Source organism: Acomys russatus, chromosome X (assembly GCF_903995435.1).
Source record: "Acomys russatus chromosome X, mAcoRus1.1, whole genome shotgun sequence".
NCBI classification, from domain to species: domain Eukaryota; kingdom Metazoa; phylum Chordata; class Mammalia; order Rodentia; family Muridae; genus Acomys; species Acomys russatus.
In genome coordinates, this window is record NC_067169.1 from 47,634,442 (window position 1) to 47,659,820 (window position 25,379).

At 37.2% G+C, this 25,379-nt stretch overlaps 1 protein-coding gene across 4 annotated transcripts in view; it reads left to right on the forward strand.

Moving 5' to 3' along the window:
- Window positions 1-16,065, forward strand: part of Heph (hephaestin) — a 106,214-nt gene extending 90,149 nt beyond the window's left edge. For 2 of the 4 annotated variants that reach the window (XM_051140938.1, XM_051140937.1), the window contains exons 17-22: window positions 3,371-3,477; window positions 4,391-4,616; window positions 7,035-7,174; window positions 9,994-10,156; window positions 12,367-12,411; window positions 14,830-16,062. In XM_051140938.1, coding sequence (XP_050996895.1) covers window positions 3,371-3,477; window positions 4,391-4,616; window positions 7,035-7,174; window positions 9,994-10,156; window positions 12,367-12,411; window positions 14,830-15,062 — 914 coding nt within the window. In that variant the 3' untranslated portion in view covers window positions 15,063-16,062. Of the gene's footprint in view, window positions 1-3,370; window positions 3,478-4,390; window positions 4,617-7,034; window positions 7,175-9,993; window positions 10,157-12,366; window positions 12,412-14,829 lie in introns of all 4 variants that reach the window. The other 2 variants (XM_051140940.1, XM_051140939.1) reach the window with 2 other exon arrangements.
- Window positions 16,066-25,379: the final 9,314 nt, after the last annotated feature.

A 25,379-nucleotide genomic window follows, 5' to 3' on the forward strand; every position in this document is an offset into this window, starting at 1 on the left:
TACACACACATATATACAATAAACTTACAGCAAGAAGAACCACAAAATAATCAGGAATTATATAAATGTTATATTCATAGTGTGTTGGCTATTTGTATTTGGCAACCTTGAAGAAAACATCTTTCCTATCTTAGCGTGTCTAAAATTCTGAATGTAAATCAATGTCTATCATGTCAAAGTTCTATCCATACCTAAAAACATCTTAACTCCTAAACAACTAAGCTTAAATGTAAAACTAAACTTTCTTGTCTTCAACCCCAATCAGAAACTTGAGAAGGTATAAAATTAATGATCTGAGTAGACAGGAAGCAAGTTAGCAGCTTCCAAAATGAGGACATGACAGTTTGTTGCCCAAACAGCTTCCAAAACTCTCTATAACTTTCATCAGCTCTGTTTAACATCCTTTGGTCAAATAACAGAGGAGGTGGATTTCAAGATGATATATAGCTTAGTGATTTCAGCTTTATTGAATATGAGAATTACTTGAATTTATTAAATCATAGATGACTAGTGTTATAATATTATGATTACTTAGTGATGATAGAGTCAAACCCATGGCCCTGTGCATGTTAGGGAAAATTCTACCAATAAACTACAAAAAATCATTATGATTTGTGATTTTGGTTGTCATTTTCCTGAGAGCTGATGGTGATAAAAATTAGTTCTTATTTATATTCTTATATCATCTTTAGTGAATTGACTGTTCAATATTTTGCTCATTTTAATTGGGTGATTTATTTTCTTTTCTTAAATTGTTCTTTATTGTTTTTTTATCAAAAACCAAATAGAATTAAGAATAAGCACATGATTTAAATAAATACTTCTCCCCAAACAACTATTTAAAAATACTAGTAAATGCCACAGCAAATTCTCAACATTATTAGACATCAGAGAACAACAAATCAGAATTTCAATAAAATAGCATATCTCCTTCACTAAAACAAAATTAAGAAAAAAAGATAATTAGTTTTTATGAGAATATTGAGAAAGTAGAATCTACATAGTGATGTTTGATGATTCCACTGCTTTAGAAATCAGTTTGCCAATTCTTCCAATTGTTAAAAATGGGCATTACTGTATAATTCAATACTTCCATTCTAAATTATACTCCCAAGATAAATGAAAACACAACTTCATACAAAAACCTATATGATAATTGTTAGCAGCATTTTTTATGATTCTGTAGGATAAACCAGGGGTCTTATGTATGTTAGAAGAGTACTTTACCATTGAGCTACAACTGCAGTCTTAATGTCAATATTATTCATATTTCCCTCAAAGAATACATGTCGAAGTATCTACCATCTGATGAACTGATGAATAAAATGTAACATGTCTATAAAATGTCATATACTTTGGCAATAAAAAGCAACTGTGTATGCAGCAGCATAGATATACTATGAAAATGTTATAAAAATGAAATAATGTAGTAAGAGAAAGACAATAAGACATATGATTCAATTTGTATGAAATGTTCAGAATGAGATAGAAAACAAGTTTGTATTGGGGTGGTGCGTAAATTAGAGTGTAACAATGGTATAGGATTTCTTAGTTGTAATAAATTATTCCAAAGTAGATCATGGTAGTAGTTACAAAACTATGTGAATGTATGTTATTTTGAGGTGCATTTTTAATGTTTTTGTTGCCAAAGAATTGAGAGTTTATGGGCAATCTTTGTATATAAATATACAATGATCATTTGCAGTAGTTAGATATGAGCAAGTTGTATGTTATGTAAATCATACCTCAATAAAGTAGCTATAGAAGGTCAAATTGGGAATAACTGGAAAACGGTTGGAAAAGGCAAGGTTAGAGTCAACTCATTTTCCCTGGAGAGATATGAACAGAGGTCTATTCATCACAGACCAAGCAGTGGCAATTGGTCAAGCTAACCACTCCACGAAAACTCTTCCTTTGTGAACTAATGGGTTTATTGGGAGTACTGACACCAGCAGTAAAGGTTCAGGGGCTACCTACAGGAACAGGGATAATTTAACGCAGTAGAACCATTAAAAATCTCATCCTAGCATAGGTGATGACTCACCAAATTTGCATTCATAGAGCTTCCTGCACTATCTCCTCTTTCTTAGCAGTTGTTTCTGTTTGTATACCCTCTGAGAGCAGCATTTCCAAAGTCTTGTGAAGTTTGTTCAGTCTCTGAACCTTGCAAGTTTTGTTTACTCCCTGAGTGTTCAAAGGCCTTCTTCCTTCCTTCAGTAAAGCATGTTTCAATTAAGTTCATGACAGAGAAGGAGTGATTATTGATAGGTTGATAGAATAAACAACAGTCTAAACTATAGTAGAGGTAGTTGAACTTGAAAGGACACGAGGAGACTATAAACTATATTGTAGAAGGGCGAGAGATATGAGTCAATGGTTAAGAGCAAATGCTGCTCTTGCAGAGGATGTGAATTTGGTTCACAAAACCCATATCAGGCAGCTTTCAACCATCTGTGACTCCAGCTCCAAGAGGTGTCATGATGCCTTCTTGTCTACATGGCCACCAGAACTCATGAGGAGATACATATAAATTTAAAATGAATTTTTAAAATATTTTAAAAATATATAGACTCAGTAAGACTTGTTACTTCATTGCATGTTAAATAGATGAATGTTAAAGTGACAATGAAAGCTAACTTTTGAATCATGGTAACTAGGAAAATGGTTATGTTATTTCTAAACATTAGAGGCCGAGTTTTTTAAGTATTACTTTTTCAAAGGAGAGAATTAAATTGACAGAAATTTTAGGTTGTATTTGGTCTGGAAGATTGAAACTAGGGCATCATACACACTAGCATACTCTAACACTGAAGTGTAACCCCTCAATAGAAAATTTCCCATTTCTATTTGCTATTAGGACACTATTAAAATAATACTTAATTTTTAATGAAAAATTTAAGGCAAGAGCTTAGTAACAAGGAAGGTTTGACTTGGAGCACTTAAGATTTTTCAAGACATAGAGCATAATATGTGACTGAAATCTTCCATAGAGTATTGAAAGGAAGGAGAGCGATGGGTACAGAGGTTATGGAAAAAAATTTCACTAGGAGGCAGCAGCAGGGAATCAAGACAAGCACAAAACACAAATGTTAGAACATTATATCTACTAGAAACAGCAGCAGGACTACATTACCACAGGATTAGGCCTGAGCATTTGTGCATGGAGAAGCTAGAAGTAAAATATTGAGTTTGTTTTTCCAAGAAGGGAGAAAAAAAATGTAGTAGAAATAAAATGGAGCCTGGTATGAGAAAGATGAAAAAGGATCTTAAGGGTGCTGAGACTCACCTACTGTAGCCTAAAAGGGATATCTAGAAATTGAGAGAAATGTCTAACTTGGTCCAATTAGACATTCCTTACTACCCTTCTTAGGTGAAGTACTTACATACCAATGGAACATCCCAGAAAGATCTGGTCCTGGACCCAGTGACTCTGCTTGTGTTTCCTGGATTTATTATTCTGCAGTGGATCCCATCAAGGTAAAGAAAAAGTGAATAGTGAAAGAAGGATCTCAGTATTGGGCAAATTTCATCACAAAACAACTACAAAAGATGTAGTCAAAACCAAGCAAGCAAGCAAGCAGGCAAACAAACAAACAAAAATAGCTCTGTAATAGTCAGGTTTTGAGGAAGTGTACTCAAATGTTTGCTTTATTTTAGTAGTCGAGTAGAAGGATGAAGGTAGCATGTCACACCAGATACTTGTTGTGACGTTTTCTTTCCTGTCTCATTATTTTGGATCCTGTAAAGCAGTATGTTCTCATATTTTTTTAAGATGGGCATCTTTATCAGGAAACTAGAGGTCTCGTTATGAATTTGGCTCTAGAGAATCTTTGGAATAACTATAATAAAGTTGTGCTGCCTCTGTTTCCTAATCTGGAAAATGAATTTTGTCTATGTAGCTAATTAATCACGTCACCAGCAATATGTTTTATTTACTCTGTTATGAGCATTTTCTCGGTGTGTGTATGATGTAGATGTAAGGTATCTTCCCTACTTTTAAAGTGTGTGGTCCAAGTAAGCAAAAAGGAAGTAGAAAAGGTATCAGAATGGAAGCTATGAGTAATCTGAACTGTGAAATCTAAATAAGAGTTTGCCATAGATAATGAGTGTGTTGGAAGGATGGAATTGCAGGCATAGGAAACTACCTAAAAAGGCATGGTCTATTTAAATATTAATGAATAATTCAATTGATTTAAAGCATAAGTTATACATCACATCTCAAATGATTGGTAGACTGAATTCAGATGTCAGAATAAGATACTTAGGTATATAAGACACTTATGATGAAGTACTAAGGGGCATAGAATCTGCTTATTTGTGACCCTATAGAGTACTGCCATCCAGGAATAATCTCATGTCTTCCTTCCTTCTGCCATTCTCTCTTCTTCAGGACATGTATAGTGGCCTGGTGGGACCCTTAGTCGTCTGTCGAAAGGGCATATTGGAATCCAATGGAAGCAGGAATGATATGGACCGGGAATTTGCTTTGTTGTTTTTGATCTTTGATGAGAACCAGTCTTGGTACCTGAAGGAGAATATTGCAATATATGGGACAAAAGAAACAAGCCATTTTAACCTACAAGATGCAACTTTCTTGGAAAGCAATAAAATGCATGGTTTGTAGAAAATAAGCTACTCATGTTTCAAAGGAGTCCACACTGGTTTCAGGAGATGATATGTTAGGTCCATCTTTACCTATGGGTGCATAATTCTGGAAAAGATGGGAAGCTTGGACAGTTGAATGGAAATGACTTAGAAAATTGTTTTAGAAAATTTTATTATTCTTCACACATGCAAAACAGATACACGATCCATTTTAGATGAGGTGCCAAGAAAGAAGGAAGCTACTCTTTAAAGTTATTACCATGACACAGGCACATTTTCACATTACTAGATAAGGGAAGATGGACATTTGTGCCCTCCATAAACATACTTAGCCACCCGATAAGTGCCCCTCTGTTTCAAAATTTTGGATTTCTTTTCTGCTCAAATGCAAGTTATTTAACTACCAGGTTAAACTCTGGGTCTGTTTTGTCAATATAGATAAATGAAGGACAAATTGTCATTTTCCCTACTTTTTGAGCAAAATTTAAATTTACATGGAGGAGTTGAGGAAGACAGCCAGAGAGAGGTAGTGCACTTAGCTTATATTACATGCAATAAAGAACTTTTTGATTCTTGAATGGATTTGGGGTGGGAGAAGTGTATCATCAAAGCCTTCCTTGCCTCTAGATATCTGGTAGCTTTCCACAGAAAAAGAAAGTCGGAAAGAAGAGGGAGAGCTTAAGTGCAGTGGAATATATGAAGTGATCTCTCCCAGGACTTCTTGCCCAAGATTTCTTTGATCTGAGCATGAGTGCAGCTTTGATAATGACTCTAATGGAACTCAAAAGTAGTATCCCATTGTCCTACAGATTTTATCTATTTCTCCTTGATGGAAAGATGAGTGATTCACGCTAGAACAGATGATTCACAACTTTACAAAGTGAACTTTTTTTGGTTCTGTCAAATCAAGGAAATAAATGGGCTAGAACAAAGAGGAAATGAGGTCACAGTTAGGTCCGCCCAATTCAGGATTTGGCTAATGCCCACTTTCATCTACTCAGGTATTCATTTTTCCAAACTCCAGCTATGACTCTACCTATCTAGCTAGAGAGTAGATAGGTTTGAACATTTTCTAAGCTCTAGTACTATAAATACAAAGAAAAATAATGTTCTAGACTAAGGGGACAAGTAAACAATATTCTACCTCTTCCTCTATATTTCTGAACCAATTGAGAAAAATAAATGGTTACGATAAAATATGAGCCTTATTACTGAGAATGCTAATTGGAAAGCTGAATTTTGTTCTGTAACTAAATATGATTGCTGATACTTTCCTTGCAATGGATAGATTTTCTAAATTGTCATTGACATCAATGGACAACAAAATTTCTCTGCATTAGGAGAGGCAGCATCTTACCCTGAACCAATTAGTGACCCAATTTGCACCTGTTTTTAACCTCAAAGTGATAAAATACCTAGAAATGGCTGAATGGAGCAATTTCAGGTTTTGTTTTTTAACCGAACCCACAAATTGATGTTGGTAGACACAGAGAGGCACTGCAGCTGTTCCTTCTGTTGTTTTCTCTCGTGGAGGGGAGAGTTGAGATGATCTCCCAACTGTGAGACAGTGATATGTGGGAGGAGCTTGTTTTGGGTAAAATCCTACCAGTATGAGTTAATGTAACACTGAATAGTTCAATGTCTTTCAAAGTCAGCATATGATGTGACTTTGGAAGAGAATGTGTTAATCAAAGCAGTATCTACTGTAGTCTGAGTTCTCTGCTTGTGGTTTTGCAAATGTGCAAGGAAGCTATAGCACTTTAGTATATATGCTTTGCTGCTTATTAGTAACCTAAGAGAAGTTGGCAACATAAGCTTTCACACCTTAAAAGATAAATAAACCTAGAAGACAGATTTTGGAGAGTTCTAATGAATCATGCTGAGGAGTACTGGAGGAGTTCAAAGGGGGAAGGTGATATAATAAATTGAGGTTACATAGAGGAGCTTAGGAAATCAGAAAAGTTTTCTTTAAGGAGGTGAAGTTTTAAAGAGAAATAATAAGGAAGAAATATTTAGGAGAGGGAAACTCAGAAACCTAAGGATACAAATCAGATAAATAGACTGTGTGAATGATGGTGAAAGAAAAACATTGCATTAATTAGAATTAGTGCTGTTTGTAGTAGGAGGTGAGTATGGGGAGGTGATGTGGAAAGGTATTTTAAATGAACCTATTGGTTGACCTACAGAGCCATGGGGTTGTTGTTTGGGGAAGGAGGGAGTCACTAAAAACCATTTTTAAGCTTCAGAATAACATGATATAATTGCTTAGAGAGATAACTGTGATATCATCATTATGGAAGATACAGTGAAGAGACAGATATAACAAATTACTAGCCTATTGCTATCATCAGAAACGATAGGAAATAGACCTAGGGCATTGGCAAAGTTTAAATTAAAGAAAATATATGAGGGATTTTTTTCTTTTACAGCCATCAATGGGAAACTCTATGCTAATCTCAAGGGTCTTACTGTATACCAAGGAGAACGAGTAGCCTGGTACATGCTAGCCATGGGCCAAGATACTGATATTCACACAGTACACTTCCATGCAGAGAGTTTCCTCTATCAGGTGAGCTGAAAATGTGGACGAGCCCCTCAGGGGTAGTTAAATAATGCCTTAAGAGCCAATGCAGAAGATAATGGCAATGAACGAGGTAATAGTTAAGGAATATGAAAGTCCTTATAGAACACTGAGTTGGGGGATTGTAATCAATTGGATATCCAAAAGTAACCACTTCTAGGATTTGGCTTCTCCTTCTGATAAGTAAGAGAATGTCCCATTTATAAGGTAAAGTAGATGGAAGGAGTCAGTGTTGCTGTATCTGAGTCAGACTTTCAATTTAATGAGCAATGATTTTTAATTAATTAATTAATTAATTAATTCACTTTACATCCAGGATGTAGCACCCTCCCTCCTGTCCTCCCATCCCCACCCTCCCTCCCTTACTTCCTATCCCTTATTCCTAGGAACAGAGCAGGCCCCCTATTCATCCACCAGAGCTCATCAAGTCTCATCAGGACTGAGTTCTTCCTCTTCCCCTGTGGGGAAGGCAGCCTTGCCAGGGGGATATGGTCAGAAAGCAGGCAACAGAGTCCATGTCAGGAACAGCCTCTGCTCCCCTTACTACTAGACACACATGAAGCCTGAGCTTTCCATTGGCTACATCTATGTAGAGGACCTTGGTCTAGTTCATGCATGGTCTTTGGTTGGTATTTCAGAATGCACAGCCCCCTCAAGGCCCTGGTTAGTTGCCTCTGTTGGTCTTATTGTGGAGTTCTTGTCACCTTTATGTCCATTTATCTTTCCACCACTTTTCTACAAGACTCCCTATGTTTCACCCAATATTTGGCTGTGAGTTTCAGCATCTGTTTGGATCCACTCCTGGATGGAGCCGCTAAGAGAACAACTCTCCTAGGCTCCTGCCCTCAAGCATAGTTAAGTATCATTAATAGTGTAAGGGGTTGACACTCTTCCATGGGGTGGGTCTTGGGTTGGGCCAGGCATGATCTTAAGAGCAAGAATTTGAAATATTCTTAGAATCCCTGAAAGTCTTTAATCAATTTGAACAAGAATTTAAGTTCAGGAACAATGTATGATTCTGAAAAAGTTTTAATTTAGAAAAAGAACACAGAATTGGAGGCATTGTTGTAGACTTAGAGATCTAGTCTAGAACAAAGTCTTGGCAAGAAGGAGTAACTAAGCTGAATTCACATCTAAAGGAAAAAATGTGGATCCTTCACAGATCAGTGTAGACCCTCCAAATTTTAGCTTATGGAAAATTTCAGAGAAATTAGGTTTGAACCCTCTAAACCAACTTATAACAACATCTTTCTTATTTATTTATTTAATTTATTCCAAATACATCTCATTCGTTATCCCCTCACTTGTATCTTCAGATTCCCCATCCCTCTTTCACTCTATTCCCCTCCCCTATGCCTGGGACAGAAGGGGCCCTCCTCCCCCACCATATGATCATAGCCTATCAGGTCTCATCCTGGTAGCCTGCTTACCCTTCTTCTGAGTGCTACCAGGCCTCCCTACCAAGGGGAAGTGGTCAAATAGGGGGCACCAGAGTTCATGTCAGAGTCAGTCCCTGCTTTCCACACAAATGTGGAGAATATTCTGCCCATTGGCTAGATCTGAATAGGGAGTCTAGTTTTACTGCATGCATTGTCCTTAGTTGGTACAGTAATTTGAGCAGATGCCGTGGGTCCAGGTCTGCCAGCCTTGATGGTCTTCTTGTAGATTTCTAGGACCCTCTGGATCCTTCTATTTCCCCATTCTCCCATACCTCTCTCACCTGGAGTCCCTCTAGAAAGTCCCAGTATCTATCCCAATCTCCTGCTAAGTGAAGACTTTCAGGGGACATCCCTGTTGGGCTAGTGTCCAATTATAAGTGAGTGTATACTATGTGTACCTTTTTGGGTCTGGGTTAACTCACTCAAGATGATCATTTCTAGTTCCATCCATTTGCCTGTAAATTTCAAGATTTCCTTGTTTTTAATAGCTGAGCCGTATTCCATAGTGTAAATGTACCACAGTTTCTTTGTCCATTCTTCGACTGAGGAACATCTAGATTGTTTCCAGATTCTGGCTATTACGAATAAGGCTGCTATGAACATGGTTCAACATGTGTCCTTGTTGTGTTGTGGAGAATCTTTTGGGTATATTCCAAGGAGTGAAATAGCTGGGTCTTGAGGTAGCCCTATTCCTAGTTTTCTGAGAAAGTGCCAGATAGATTTCCAAAGTGGTTGTAGAAGTTTGCACTCCCAACAACAATGAAAAAATGTTCCCCTTTGTCCACATCCTCACCAGCATGTGCTGTCACTTGAGTTTTTGATCTTAGCCATTCTGATGGATGTAAGATGGAACCTCAGAGTGGTTTTGTTTTACATTTCTCTGATGACTAAGGACGTTGAGCATTTCTTTAATTGTTTCTCAGCCATTCGATATTCCTCTGTTGAGAATTCTCTGTTTAATTCTGAGCCCCATTTCTTAATTGGGTTATTTGGTTTGGTAGTGTTTAATTTCTTCTGTAGCACTTTATGAAAGGTAGGAGGAGAAGAGAGATCTGTTCTTTTAGTTTGCAAGATTTTATTCTAAGAAAGATAAATAAAACGAACCTTTGAAGTTTGGTACAGACATTATGGAGTCTTAAGATTTGAAAATGGGCCAGGAACTAATGGGCTTTTAATCCCAGCACTCTGGAGGCACAGACAGGCAGATATCTGAGTTAAAGGCCAGTCTGCTACAAGGAGAAACCCTGTCTTGAAAATCAAAACAAAACAAAACAAAAAAAGCCTAAAAAGGACATCATACATTTTAGCTCCTATAAGCGGTAAATTGGTTTCTATAATTTTCAGTTCTTCTCCCTATCTTTCTTGCAGAATGGGCACAGTTACCGGGCAGATGTGGTAGATCTCTTTCCAGGAACATTTGAGGTTGTGGAGATGGTAGCCAGCAACCCTGGGACATGGCTTATGCACTGCCACGTGACTGACCATGTTCATGCAGGCATGGAAACCATCTTTACTGTCTTGTCTCATGAAGGTAAGATCCAAATCCCCTAAGTGAGTCATTTTCTAACCTTTTGTGCAATCCATAGAAACAAGACAGCTATGCCGAACAGCAAGTTCTGGATTCAATAGATTTTGTTAAGGAAAAAATAGTGGCAAGCACTAGAGAAAGGCATCCAGTGTCCTTCTCTAACATTTGAATGCATGGGCATGAGCACACATACCTCCACAAACACATGTGAACATATATACAGCACACACGACATGCATGCATCTCTCTCTCTCTCTCTCTCTCTCTCTCTCTCTCTCTCTCTCTCTCTCTCTCCACTTATTCATACACAAAATTGAAGATATAACAAGTGAATAAAAATTAAATACCAAAACATTTACAAGTCAGTCAATTCTATCAGAACATGTCAGAGATACCCAGAGACCCCAATAGTAAATTCCTAGAGGGGAGAATACCCAGGTGAAAGTTGGAATGCTGCAGGAGACAAAAGCTACCCAGATATTATCTTTCCCATCTTTACAAAGCACTGCGTTTACATACTATCCTTGAAAAACCTGTCCTCACTCTTCTTTCCTGGTAGGCAATTCCAATTTGTATTGTTCCTCCAATGTAAGAGAGCTCCTGGATGTACTGTAGCCAGAGATCACAGGAATTTCAGTACGCCATCTTTCCAGTCTCTTCCTACAACAAGGCAATGATAGAACATCTACTTGTGCCTTCTACTTGCCCTTTGTCTCTTCTTGTACTCCCTTCTTTCTTCTTCCTTTCCAAGGTTAGGCTGGGGTCATGAATCAGTTGTTTTGTTTTTCGTACATTTTAGAAAAAGTGTTGGGATTGAAACTAGGGCCTCACATGTGTTAAACACATGCTCACTGTTCCATACCCCCAGATTCCAGTAAGTCCTTTTCTAAAGAGAAGAAAGTAATTCTAGTGGATACTCGAAAAATGGCTTTGTGAAGGTCATGAATGGTAGTTCTTAAGGATTATCCAAATAAGTTAAATGTTAAATGTCTCACTCCTCTTCTACATGAACTATGTTTAGCTACCAGCATGATACTCTCTACCAAGAAGTCAAATAGGGTCTCATTGGATCAACATATATTTTTTTGTACTTTGCTTTTGGTTTTGACATTACAATATAATTGCAGCATTTTCTCATTCTCTTTCCTCCCTCCAAACCCTTGCATATAGTTCTCCTGATTCTATTGCAAGTTCATGAACTCTTTTCCATCAATTATTACACATATGTATATATATTTTCATATATATTTTCCTCATTATAACCTGCTCAGTCCATATAATGTTACTTGTATGTATATAAATGTTTTGGAAAATAGTGATATTAGAGTAAGTATTCTGAGATTGATAGCCATTGATCTATCAAAAGACAAAGAGAAGGAAGATACCATTGGCCATTCAAACAGACTTAGAAAACTAGAGTGGAGAATATAAATCAGCTCTTCATTTAATGGAAGAAGACAAGATGATAATACATATGATTTCTTGTATCACTAATTTTTTGGGGAAAATCATAATACTAGAATATTGCTTGTGTTGCTTTTTATTTATTACTCTGGTACAATTCCCTGGAACCCAGATGTCCATAGACCAGAGGACATACCATCATGGTGCTGTAGAGTCAAGAAAACAGGCCCTCTTCTTAAATTATAATAAGTCACCCTCATATATGTACCATACAAAATATGAGACCATCTTAACATGTATTATCAGAGTACTTCAAATTACTTTCTGAGAAGATTCAACCCATAACTTGTAAACTGTGGTTTTGTTTGTTTATTCAATATCAATGATTCCATTTTGTTCTGACTTACATATGCTAACAAGACAATCAAAAGAAGAGTTAAAAAAAGATGGGGAAAAAGTATAATTATTTTGTATTTATTAAGGCTGAGAATATAATATATCTACAAGGATAAATGTAACCATTTAGGAGGTTGCTTGATGCTGTCTTAATTTGCTAAAAGACAGTATTCTGTACCCCCTATCACACAGGACCTATGATCTGCCCTGCTATGGATTTTTTTTACTATGTTTAAAGTACCAGGCATGAATTCCTTTGCTCTGTTAGAGCAGATTCCAAATTCTATCAGAGAAACCTTAACAAAGTAACAAATTCCTAAAAGAAATTGCTTCAAGTAATGTAAATATCCCATAGAAATTCTATAGATTGGTGCAAAGAATAATAGAATCAACATTTTCTCTTTTTCCCACAGAACATTTCAGTACTATGACTACCATTACCAAAGAGATTGGAAAAGGTATGTAGGATGATGTACCTACACTGGAAAGTTACATGTAGAGTATGTACGTGTGTGTGTGTGTGTGTGTGTGTGTGTGTGTGTGTGTGTGTGTGTTATGAGATAATTCTAGCATAACTAAACTTGGACAACTAAATATAACACCTTAAGACTTTTTGTCGGATGTCAGCAGCCGGTGAACTAGAATATAGTTACCCTCAATGTGTTTATTTGTCTCATGTGTTCCCTAAAACCTTTGGAGCTTGGGAAAACAACCACATCCTCAGTTAGGAAGCTGTGCTACTAGCTCGCAAACCATTTTATGAGGAAGAAGGAAATTCCAAATCCTGTGGATTAGACCTGAAAGGGTTGTAGCAGAAACAAGTGTTCCTATATGGACAATGTGAGATTAGAAAAAATACCAGACATCTGTCAACAACTATTTCATCCTTTTTCTTTTTGTTTTTGGAATACCAAGCAAGTGTAACTTGGGAACATCCATTTCTTTTCTCTTTGAGAAAGTAAAGAAGTTTTTCCTATAGTGTCTGGGTCAAACTTTTCCTTTCATTCTTTGCTCCTTTTGCTGTTTACCAAAAGTTCAGAAAGTTGTGTGAGGTACAAGGACTATTAGATACAGATGTGCTATCATGTCTGATATCCTCCACACTTGGGAAGTGGAGCAGGAGAACCAGAGGGTTCAGGCAAGGCTAGACTCGTAGTGAGACTGTATCCCAAAAGCTTTTTTAAAAAACATACATAAAAAGACACTAAAGCATATCAGTGTACTCTGGAGTCTTCAGTTTCGTTAGTAAAATCCCAATGATCTACCTAAGTTTCTCATGAACTGCTAACCATAGACAGGGATATATCCTGGAGAGGTTAGAGAGAGGTAAAGTAACATTGAAAGGGCAGTACTTAGATTATATCTCCTTCAATTCAAGTAATCTAATGTCATATATGTGTGTGTGCATGTATATGCCTATATATGTATACATACACTTGCACATTTATCAGTTGTTATATATGTGTGAATGGATACACACATACATAGTACATACATATCTATTTGTGCATGTGCATATGTGTATACATTATGCGCATAGTTGTATATATATATGTGTACTATGTATGCATTTTTCACAAACTCTTACTTGGAAAAAACTGTCAAAAGAAATTAAAATTTTGTTCAGTGTCACAAGGGAAAAAAATGCCAGAATGTAAACTCAGAACCAGAAGGCTTTTCAGTTCCTATTTGAACTTATGTTTTTTGAGTTCTGAAAAACATTTACTCATCCAATGCAATCATCAACCAAGTGTCAATTACCAAGGTCACAAAAAAGGACATAATTGCTACTTTCTAGTGCTTAAAAATGGAATGAGGATCAGAAACAATGATTGTAATGCTAGATGCCGTGCACAGAAAGGGTAAATAACAATACTATCTTATTATTACTGTGTATTTGTTATTTACCAGGTGCCCTGGTAAATGATCCATGAATATTGTTAGTTCATTTAAATTTGATAATAATCCCCTTTGTTAGGCATGGTTATCATTCTCTTTATTTTTACAAAAAGAGCAAGCTAAGATTCATGAGGGATTTGGTCACTTAGGGCCAGGTTACAGACTAGATAAACCATAAGTTCAGAAAGAATATAAGCAATTTGGGAACCTAGAAGGCACCATTACTTGTCCAAATGATTTTCACTTGGAGCTAGAAACTTGAGAAAAAGGAATAAAATATGCAGGCAAAGTAAGAAACATGAACAAAGACAGAACTTATAAAAGTACCATCATTTATGGAACTAAAGATTGGGATTTGATGGTTAAATATTAGCAAATAAGACTAGAAATGAGATTTAGAGCCCAACTGAGAGGGTTGTTGGAATGTGTAACTTCAAATTCTGAGCTTTGACTTGTAGATCCTTTGAAGACAATGGAATGTTTATATGACAGAAACTATCATAATCACCATGAAAGATCTATATGGAATTGCTATTAACATTATTCACAAATGTGGGTGTCCAGATGGTATGTGGCAATCTGTCACAATCTGATGGTCAAAATGAGCACTGGGAAGATGAATTTGACTCAGTGTTCTTAAGGAAATTTCATGTATTTCTCCTAGCTACCCCTTAAGTCCATGCAGACCAAGTCTAATTATTTATTTTTTATATAGCACAAGATTTTAAGATTCTTTAGTGACTCTTAGGTCTTACCGTGGGCAAACAGAATAGGTACATCATTGATTGTCAAGGAGAGCTTCCATCTGTGATATTATAATAATCTGATTATAAATTTAAAATCTATTTTTGTCAGCTGGTATTTTGAAGGATGGAGACAAATCTTCTGTCCTATTCTCATGGACCTGCTTTTTCTAGGATATGTTTGTAAAAGATAACCTCATGTAAAGGTATCCTCTTCCTCTTTGTTCATTTCAGCAGTGATCTTAAGGGACATTGAAGAAGGAAATGTGAAGATTCTGGGCATGACGATCCCCGTAAAGAATGTCGAGATTCTGTCTTCTGTTTTGATTGCCATATGTGTGGGTCTACTGCTCATTGCTCTGGCCCTTGGTGGTATAGTCTGGTACCAGCATCGACAAAGAAAGCTTCGGCGCAACAGAAGGTCCATTCTTGATGACAGCTTCAAGCTCCTCTCTCTTAAGCAGTAATAGATGAAGCCTAAAAATATCTTCAGAAAACACAGTTTGGATGTACCTCATGTTTCTAGAAGCCATGTACTAGCAGCAAACTCTTTTGTCAAAGTGGGAGGGGTAATGGAGAGGCAGAGGATGGAATCAAAATTATCTGGGTATTTCTTTATTTATTTACATGGAAATCATATGCTCCACATTTTCTTTATTTTACTTGCAACCTGAGGCAGTTCTTTTGTATACAAATTTCAGCAGCGAGGATATGTCACCCTTGGGCACTGGAAGGTACAGAAATTCCTAGAACATAATTATTCTCACAGAAGAGATACCAAGAAAAAGCTATCTAATTAGGTTTATAATTCAGGTACCTAGATAGACAAATGGACTTTTAATTGAGGCCAAATGATGAGGCAGAAAGATAACCCATAGCTAAATAAAGGACCAAGGACATAGACAAGATGAAAAATGAGAGGTAGGGTTGGGAGTGGGAATCCAAATTTTACTTTATCTTTGGCAACAGACTTTTAGAGAAATAAATGACTGGGTTGTGGTTGTCATGTTACCTACAACCTCTGGAACTAGAAACACCTATAAAACAGTTCTTCAAGTTTCTACACAGTAGAACTAAAATGAACTTTGAGTGTCCTCTCCATGTTTGAGATAGCAAATCTTGTCTATTAAAGTACTTATTAAAATATTGGAATACTAAGTTTGGTGGTTGTGATGATTCCTGTGGCTACTAGGAGGTGGGATTACAAGAGAATTTCAAGGATCTGGGGAGGCATATTATAGATGTATATAATCTTTATGGATCTTGAAGAATTCTGTGCTCTCTCAAAGTCAGTCTCCATGTCAGAGTGGTAACATCCTAGAGCAGAAGTTCTGTGGATGCTAAGTATTTTTGGAATGTCGAGAAAAGTGGCCACAGAAGGTACTGAAACAAGAATCATACCTGTCCTCTGGGCAAAGAGAAGTAGGTGCATGCATGGTTACTTGGTGGGTGGGGTGGCTATGTGAATATAAGAGATGTGTTTGTAATTTATAAACCTCTTTATAGAACAAAACCCTTCCTCCCTGTACCTTACAGCAATATCCCTTTGTTTCCTCTCTGAAATTTTGATCGGAAAGTATAGACAAGAAATTAGGAATGGGGTAAGCTAGCCCATTCTCCCTATAGTTTCCACATGGCAAATGAAGAACAGAAGGAGCATCATGTAGAGTAATGATAATAGCAATGGGATGGGGATATAGCTCAGTGGTAAAGTGATTGCCTAATATAGGAGAGTCGCTGGGTTGAAATAAAAAACAGCACAAAGGAAACAAAACAGAAAACAAAAATAACAGAAATGCATAGTGAACTTCTGACAAATAGCAAAGTGTTCTAATTCCTGATTGGATTGGACCTGCCTTGGTTCATTAAAGTGGAGATTAAATGATTTTACATAAGGTGACTCAGCTGAAAACTGAGTGGCAACTCAAATTTTCATTTATTTGTCTCCAAAAACATTTTATTCTCTGTTGTCACTCCTACTGTTCTTTGTCTTTCTTACCCACTTGATTTCAAACTGTGAGGTTGCCTAGCAACTTGTATACTTAGTTAGCAAGCCACAGTGTTAGATTCCAGTTGCTATAAAATGTTACAGGTCCGAGGTCAGAGATGAAAACAAAGACCAGAATAATGCATTTTGTTTGTTCATGGTCAGTGGCTTTTGGGAAAGTTTTTGGAAATCTAGGGATGATAGATATGAAGGAGCATGTTAATTACTCAGTATTGTGTGTTATAGAAAATATGCCTTCTCAGTGAGAAACCACTCTGTTCACTTAGAGAGATAAAGTAAAGGTTCTTAACCAAAGTGCATGTGGCTGACCATGGCTGATACCTAAATAAGAGTTGAAAATGGATGGAAGATTTTATTAACATCTACACCTTAGGTTTATGCATCCCACAAACACTGTTATCCTTAAATCTTTTTCAGTCCTGGCCCAAGATTACACTTCGATCAATTTAAACAGTCAGGAGACTACAAGTCTAGCCACTTAGGTAGATATGAGATTCACATAGCAAAGATATTGCCATAATTGTTTTTAAGTATGCCAATGTTATTCCTTTTTGAATAGTTGTTTCCCAGGGTCATACTGCCCACATAGCAGAATTGTGACAGGGCAAGACAGTAAAGAGGTCCTGCCATCTTATATTCTTGCTAAAGCTATTTTAGGTTAGACCAGAATTTGATCTCATTGATGAAAAGTGCTGTGGAAAATTACCTAGTTCTGTCCTAGAAACCCGAGGTCAAGGTGCTCCAGCTAATCTATCTTGACTTCTAGTAAACTGCCTAATTGTGCAAACCTCCCCATCCAGTTAACTGCTTCTCTTAGCTTCTGTTAAACTCATTTGCATAAAACTTCTCCTTGCAGCTTCTGAGCATGATAGCAGGATATCGTTTTGCTTTTAAAAGACCCTTAGTCTAAACTTCAGTATTATGCTTGGGTCCTGAATACCTGAGAGTTGCCCCAGCTGACTGGAATAAAGACTTTCAATGGGCTATAAACTCTATCTGACTAGTCTCTGGTGGACTCCCTGTAACAGAATTATATTTTTTCCTAATGGGAACATAGGGAACTTAATGGCAGTCTAGAACTTAACAATGTCTGTGACCCTATGCTGCTCTAATTCTAGTTGCCCCTCAGAAGTTTATCTTTTGTATAGAAATCAGAGCCCAATATCTGGTCAGTTCTGGCAAACAAACATTCACATCCTAGCATCCTAAATTGTACTTATTTGTAACACTCCTGGTGGACTTGTTTTTGAGGTGTTTTGGAAGTAGTACACCTTAGGATAAGTTTTACTTGTGTGGCTTAATCTCTTCTAAGCAAAATCTAGTATTGAGTCCTTTATAGTATCAGTTTTAGCACTTTGAGTTTCTTCTCCAATTCAAGTGTTAGTATTTAAAACTTTGCAGGTTGATAAATTTAGCAGCAGCAGAGCCCTTTCCCACCCTTTAGCCTATTGTGTATGTGGAGATTAATGAAAATCAAGTCTATCCTGGGGAAGCCAGTCAATTAATCTTATAACTTATATATAGATCAGAAGTCCTTAGTTTGTAGGAATAGGTATGGCATGGTGCATTCATTTTAAGAGGCTTCTTTTTAAAATTATTTTTAACTATGTGTGGGACAGATGGAGCAAAGTTAGAGGCATTAGATCCCCTGAAGCTGGAGCTAAAAGATGGTTGCAATCCATTGAATATAGGTATTGGGAATTGAACTTGGGCCCCCTATGTGAGCAGGACTTGCTCTTAACTGATGAACCATCTCTGTAGCCAATCATAATGCATTTTGTTCTTTGTTCTACCTCTGATCAAAATGGAATCTTAGAGTTTGCATTTTATAAAAGGGTGTACTTTTCACAGGAGGTTGTTACAAATATGGATATAGGGAGGTACTATGCAAAAGAAGTATTAAATAGTATTTCCTCCCTATTCATTGATCAGGCCAGAAGTTTCTAACATCAACACAACAGTATGACATGTTTGCTTTCTTTTCCAGAATATTGTTAGAACAGTTTATTTTCCAACTGTTTTGTTTAAATTATCATTTCAGAGAATATATGTAGATGTCAGAAAACAATGTGTCCCCTAACCCTCACTATGGGTTCTGGTAATTGAACTCATGTTATCAGGCTTGCATGACAAGTACCTTTGCCCAATGGTCAATCTTTTTTTTCTATTTTTTTCTCTCATACATTGTACCCAGAATGCAGCCTCCTCCGTCCTCTCATCCTAGGCCCCCTCCCAGTCTCCCCTCCTCTTCCATTTCCCCCCCCCCTCCCAAGACAAAGGCAGGCCTCCCAGGGATCTTAACCAAATGTTGCACGTCCAGTTGCAATAAGACTAGGAACCTCCCTTCATATTAAGGGTGAATGAGGCAACCAAGTATAAGTACAAGGGACCATAAAGCAGGCAAAAGCATCAAAGACGTGCAGCCCTATGTCCTAGAGGGCCATCTTGCCAGACTCAAAATATCTTTGTTTATCTCTTTATTGATTTCCACTTCAGTAAAAAGCTTAGCCATTTGTTAACTTAGGAATATGGTGTCTTATGCATATAATCTGACCACTGAGATATTAAAGACCACAAGTTCAAAGTCAGCCTAGAGTTTATATTGAACTCCAGACCAGCTTGGGCTACTGAATGATCCTGTTTCTCAAAATGAACAGGACAAAAAATTCAAAACCATTCATTGCCTGAACTATTGTACTCTTTTCCTGCTGTTTATCTCCAATTCTCTCTAGACTTACAATTGATTTTCTACACAGAAAGGTGAGATTTCAAAAACATAATTAAACCTCTAGTTTGAAAACATATTGTACAATTAGATCTCCATGAAGATAAGTAGACCCTGGAGATATTAAAGCAGCAACAGAAGGAGAAAGAGGAAATCAGTAGATCGGGCATCAGGGCTGATAATATAATATGTTAGCTTTGAAGCATATGATTCTCTACCCAGAACACCCAAGTCACAGAATTAAAAACAAAAACAAAAACAATCAACCAACCAACCAACCAAACAAACAAACAAACAAAAAAAAACAAGGTGAAACAATCATGGAAATAGCCAAAGAGTAACACTGAATTGAGTGACATCTTTTAGAAACCCTTGAAGCTGGAAGTGGCATAATATTTTTCAAGTGAAGATCAAAAAGATTATCAAAGCCAAATATGGTGGTACACATACCTAGAGTTATAGCACTTAGAGTATAGATTGGGGAAGTACATGGTCAACTTAGACAACATTGAAGGTTTGAAGTTAGCTTGTGCTACAGACTGAAAAGCTGACTCACTCCATCATCCACAGTTCTGTATATCATGAAGAGTCTGCATTTCTAGAATTGTATATAAATACAATCCATGCAATATGTACTATGTGATCGACTTTTCTGCTGTATGTATTGAAATCTTATTTTTAAAATAATTTCTGAGTTGTATTCTATTGTATGGAAATAATGTAATTTGTTTTTCAGTTCACTTATTGTGGGCATTTGAGTGGTGCCTATCAGTAAAAGGTGCATTGAACATTCATGTACAACACAACCAGATGATATTCTTAAGCATACAATAAAGATTATTATATATAGACAAATTGAAACCATACAGTTTATTTTTTTAAACTACAGTGGATGAAAACTAGAAATCAGTAGCAGAAAAACATTAAGAAAATCATATTTAACACTGAAAAATTATAATTTAAAATATTTAATAGATAAAAGAAAAAAATTTTGCTGTCCTAAATGTATGATTTTAAGTTGAGGTCTTTGGGCACAAAAAAACTTAACAGCAGAATAGAACTTAATGATAATTGTGATCCTATGCTGCCCATTAGAGATATGTCCTTGGAGATAGGAATCAGGGCCTAAGGGCTGGTTGTTAGTCAGACCTCTCTCCTTTGTCATGAAAATTCAGCCTAATGGCTGGTCAATCCTCGTAAATAAACATTTCCTTCCTAGAGTCCTCAATTTACCTTATCTCTAATAGGCCTACATAACTTGGATGACTTAATGTCTCCTAAGGAAGTCTATCAGTAAATCCTTTATAGTACAAATTATATCATTTCTACATCATTATCAATCTTACGACTATTAGAAGGATAATAATAACTGAGTGCTATGAAAAATTCTATGGCCATAATGTTGCTAACCTATACATATGAATTATACAAATTCCTTAAGATCAAAGACAATCTTTGACACCCAGGGTAAATTGAGGCAGAGCGTGGAGTTGTTGATTGATCATTCAGCAGCCTTTTCTCTGAGGAAACAATACTTGATTCTCTGGGGCTTACAAAATACTCCCTGGGACCAATGAAAAGAGTGAGGAAACACACACACACACACACACACACACACACACACTCTCTCTCTCTCTCTCTCTCTCTCTCTCTCTCTCTCACACACACACACACACACTCTCTCTCTCTCTCTCTCTCTCTCTCTCACACACACACACACACACACACTCTCTCTCTCTCTCTCACACACACACACACACACACACACAGTGGATGAAGCAAGCTTCAGCAAGAAGCAACCACTTTACATACATACATGCACACATTTGATAGATGGAACAAAGCTCTAACAAGCTCAAACAACTTCATACATGCATACATGCATACATACATACATACATACACACACATACATAATACACACTTGGTGGGTGGAGTAAAGTTCCAACAATTCTGTTTTTTTCTCCCACAACTTATATCCCAGCGAAATCTTTTAAGCAGTACAAAAGTCACAATGTTGTTACATTCTATTTTTCTTTAAATGAATGATCACAGTGAGTATATGTAGAACAACATGTTACCCAATACCCTCAAATGTTCAAAGTTTTTACATATTATGGGTGAAACGCAAATTATTCCCAAGAACGCACATACATTTGTAACTAAGCAACTTGTTATGGATTAACAAAGTGTAAACAAACAAGGTAATTTTCTCAGCCAGTTTTTCTTACTGGCAGGATGCAATTTGTGGTTACAAAGAAAGGATCAATTATTTTATTATTTATCTTAAAAAGTAATCTTATATAAATATTCAAAGAATCACAAATCGAGAAAATCTGCGCTCCTCCCGTGTGCAGGGGCACGCATGTCCTCTGCACCCTGGTCCCTCCTAACCGTGGAGCATTCCCGCTGCCGTGGTATGGGGACCTTGGTGTTACTGGCTCAGAAATCTGTGCAATTCCCTGAATTGTTCACTGGAGCCTCCAAACATGGTCCACACTGCTCGCCGCCATCTTAAGGGGCATGTCCCACGAAAGCCTTCACTTACCAAGAAACTGGGACAGAGGGGAGGACATCCTACTGGGACTCTAGATGAGAGAAGCATGGGAGAATGGCAAAGTAGAAGGATCCAGAGGGTCCTAGAAACCTCCAAGTAGAACAATATGATAGGCAGATTTGGGCCCAGGGGTCCTGCTCAAACTAAGGCACCAGCCAAGGACAATACAGGCGGTAAACTTTAAACCCCTACCCAGATCTAGCCAATGGTCAGAACATTCTCCACAGTTGAGTGGAGAGTGGGATATGACTTTCTCATGTACTCTGGTGCCTCACATTTGACCATGTCCCCTGGAGGGGGAGACCTGGTGGCACTCAGAGGAAGGACAGCAAGTAGCCAAGAAGAGACTTGATACCCTATGAGCATATACAGGGGGAGGTAATCCCCCTCAGGAACAGTCATAGGGGAGGGGAATAATGGGAAAATGGGGGGAGGGAAGAATGGAACGATACAAGGGATGGGATAACCATTGGGATGTATCAAGAATAAATTAATAAAAAAATTTAAAAAAAGAATCACAAATCCAAACTTTATATAAAAACAATGAATCATTTTCACTTTAAATCTTCAGGGTGCACATCTATTCCTTAACAATGGTTTATTAAATCGTATCAGGAAGCTGAAGGCAAAAATGGGTACAAGAAATGAATCATCCCCTTGATCAGCAGCCCTGCCTTAGCAAGAGAAGGATGTCAGCTGGGACCAGTTGGGCTGCCATTGTGTTTATTCCCTGAACTCAAAAGCTCCCTAGCTCAACTATGTAGGCTTACTTTTAAATCTATTTTGATTTTGGTTTCTTATATCTCTTTCTCCCTTCGGTACTCAATCCCTTCCAACACCCCACCACCAAGTAGGAGAGGAAGAAGGTTAGTGGAGAGAAGGGGTGTAGTTCTCTTCAGTAACTTCCTGCTGTTTAGATTCATCTCTGCCATCAGGATTTTCATGCAGCAACAGCAAAGGCAGCAGCCTTCTCTTCCTCAGACTATCTCCTCCAAGCAATCTGGCATCCCTTATTTCTCTCTCTGGGCTTTCAAACTTTTTCCAACTGTCAAAAACCGTGAGGCAGTTTCCTGTTGACAAAGATTACGTGCCCCCTCATGGGACTGTTATTTATCAGCTGTGGACAAACTGGATCAGCCACATATCCCACACCTGGTATTAAAACAGAAACATGTTTGCATAACATGACTGAGTTTTTTAAAGTAACGAAAACTTACACAACTATTAAAAGTGTGCCTTTCTGAACTTCCAATTGTTTCCCAAGATTTTCTATATCAAAGCCACTAGCAAAAATATCTTAACCCAACTTTACTAACAATCTACATCTCCAAAGTCTTTCTAAGGGTGGTGGGATTATTAGCAATCTACATCTTTAAGTCCTTTTTGAGGGTGGTGGATGAATCAGTAATCTGCTCCTGCAACAATGCTTGAAAAAAATTGAATCACTGTTATTGTAAGTGCAAATGATACTGCCTGATGAGCAGTTGAAACCCCCTTTAGACAACTCATAGATTAGAAGGGACTTAAGGGCAACAAGCAGAACAAAACTCCATAACAGCATGTACTTCTCAGGACATATAATCTTTGGGGCTCTGCTTCGTCAAGGCAATGCACTATAGTTGTACTAACTAGCATGATGTATTCCATGAGTTTTAAAGTCATCTGTTGTTCCTCTTGCATAGCCCTCCAACACTTTAAAATATACAATCTAGCAAAATTCATACAAGAAGAAATGGGTAATTTGAATAATTCTGTATGTATTTAAAATTAAGGAATAATTAGTAACGTTTCAAAAAGAAAACAGTGGGTATAGATAGGTGCCCTAGTAATTTCCAGCAATCACTTAAGGAAGGAGTTGTATCAGTTTACTACAGTCACTTCCAAAAGAAAGTACTTTGTAGTTTATTCTATCAGTAGAATTACCCTACTTGTGATGCAGGAAAAACTTGAACTGAAAAATGATACAATGAAAGATTTACTACTTAAATTCTTTTTCCATGATACTGGGCTTCCTAGCCAAAGAAATAAAATAAGAAACAGAAAAATGTCCAGATCAGGAAAGAAGAAATAAAACTATTTTCGCTCTTTGCATGGTTATCTAAAAAATCCAGAAGAACAAGGAAAAAACTTTAAAAGGGAAAGGAAACCTTTTCAAAGTCTGTACATCTGGCCTTCCAGGAAGTGCAAGGAGTCATTTATGTGTTTCTTTTTTTTTTTTGCCTCCTTGATATACACACAGCTTACTAAGTTTTTCTACCAGCTTACTCCAGGTATTAAAAATATCATGACTATATGGGAGAAATTCAACAGACCCCTACACCTTATTCCTGTCCCTGGATTAGTTTAGGGGCCAGACACATCTCCTTACACTGGGCAGAAGTCAAATTATGACTGCTTGACATTCATAAAAAATCATGAATGTTGTGACACTTGAGCAAGGCCCAGGTGTTTAGGATCTGGCTCCTAAACATCATGGGAAAGCCTCTTTTGAAAAGAAGAGTCCTGTGTAAGATCTGTAGTCTTGCAAAGGAATTAAATGACATAGAGTCAGTGTAAAATTCATCTGGCTCTTGCCTTTATACATCATACCCAAAGGATGATGTTAAGATTCTTGACAAGGAGAATCTCCACCAAGCCAAGAATTAAGCACCAAGTCATTGGTTATCCAAGGGAGTACATTTTGTTGATCTTGAGACAGTGCTTACTTATTGCTCAAATTGGAAATATTTCAGTATTTAATTGGCAAAGATATGCCCATGGATTTATAGTCTTGAGCGCCTTCCATTTTCTACCCTTATGCATGCTATTTCTTTCAACATTTCCTACAAGAAAGATTCAAATGACACCCCCACCCCGAAGTGAACAAAACACACACTTGGACAAAGACCTCAGACATCCCAGGGGACTGGGAGCTCTAAGGTCTACCTACCCTTGGATACATTTAGTGTCAAGCCTACTGTGTTTGTAAATTGATTGACTAAGACTTCGAACTTCAGAACCACATGCCACTGTGAGAAAACGTGTATGATATTTCAGTGACAAAGACTAATACCTTTGTTTTCCTAAGCTGGTATGCATTCATTTATTATTCCTTAGACACAGTCAAGAATAAGTGGGCATCGTGTCCAAGAAACAGGAATCTTTCTGTGCACTTCTCAGTTAAATCAGTTGTACTCGAGTTACATGGATGCAGGTATTCTAGTTCATAAGCAGGAGAAATGCAAACAGAATGAGGCCCAATTGTAAGTCTTAAATTCTGCATAACAAATCTTTGCCTTAGAAACAAAGCAAGCAAGGAAAGAAATGTTTAAGTCAGGAATAAGGCTCTCTAGAGTATTCAAATCTAAAGTGAATGGTCAAGTACAGGTGATTAAAGAAGTATTTTTTGCATACTTTTAATCACTTCCTAAATAATGTACCTTTGGCTTATCCTTCCCACATTTTATATTTTGATGTTCACAAGTTGTTTTTACACTAAATGCTAACAGAATTAC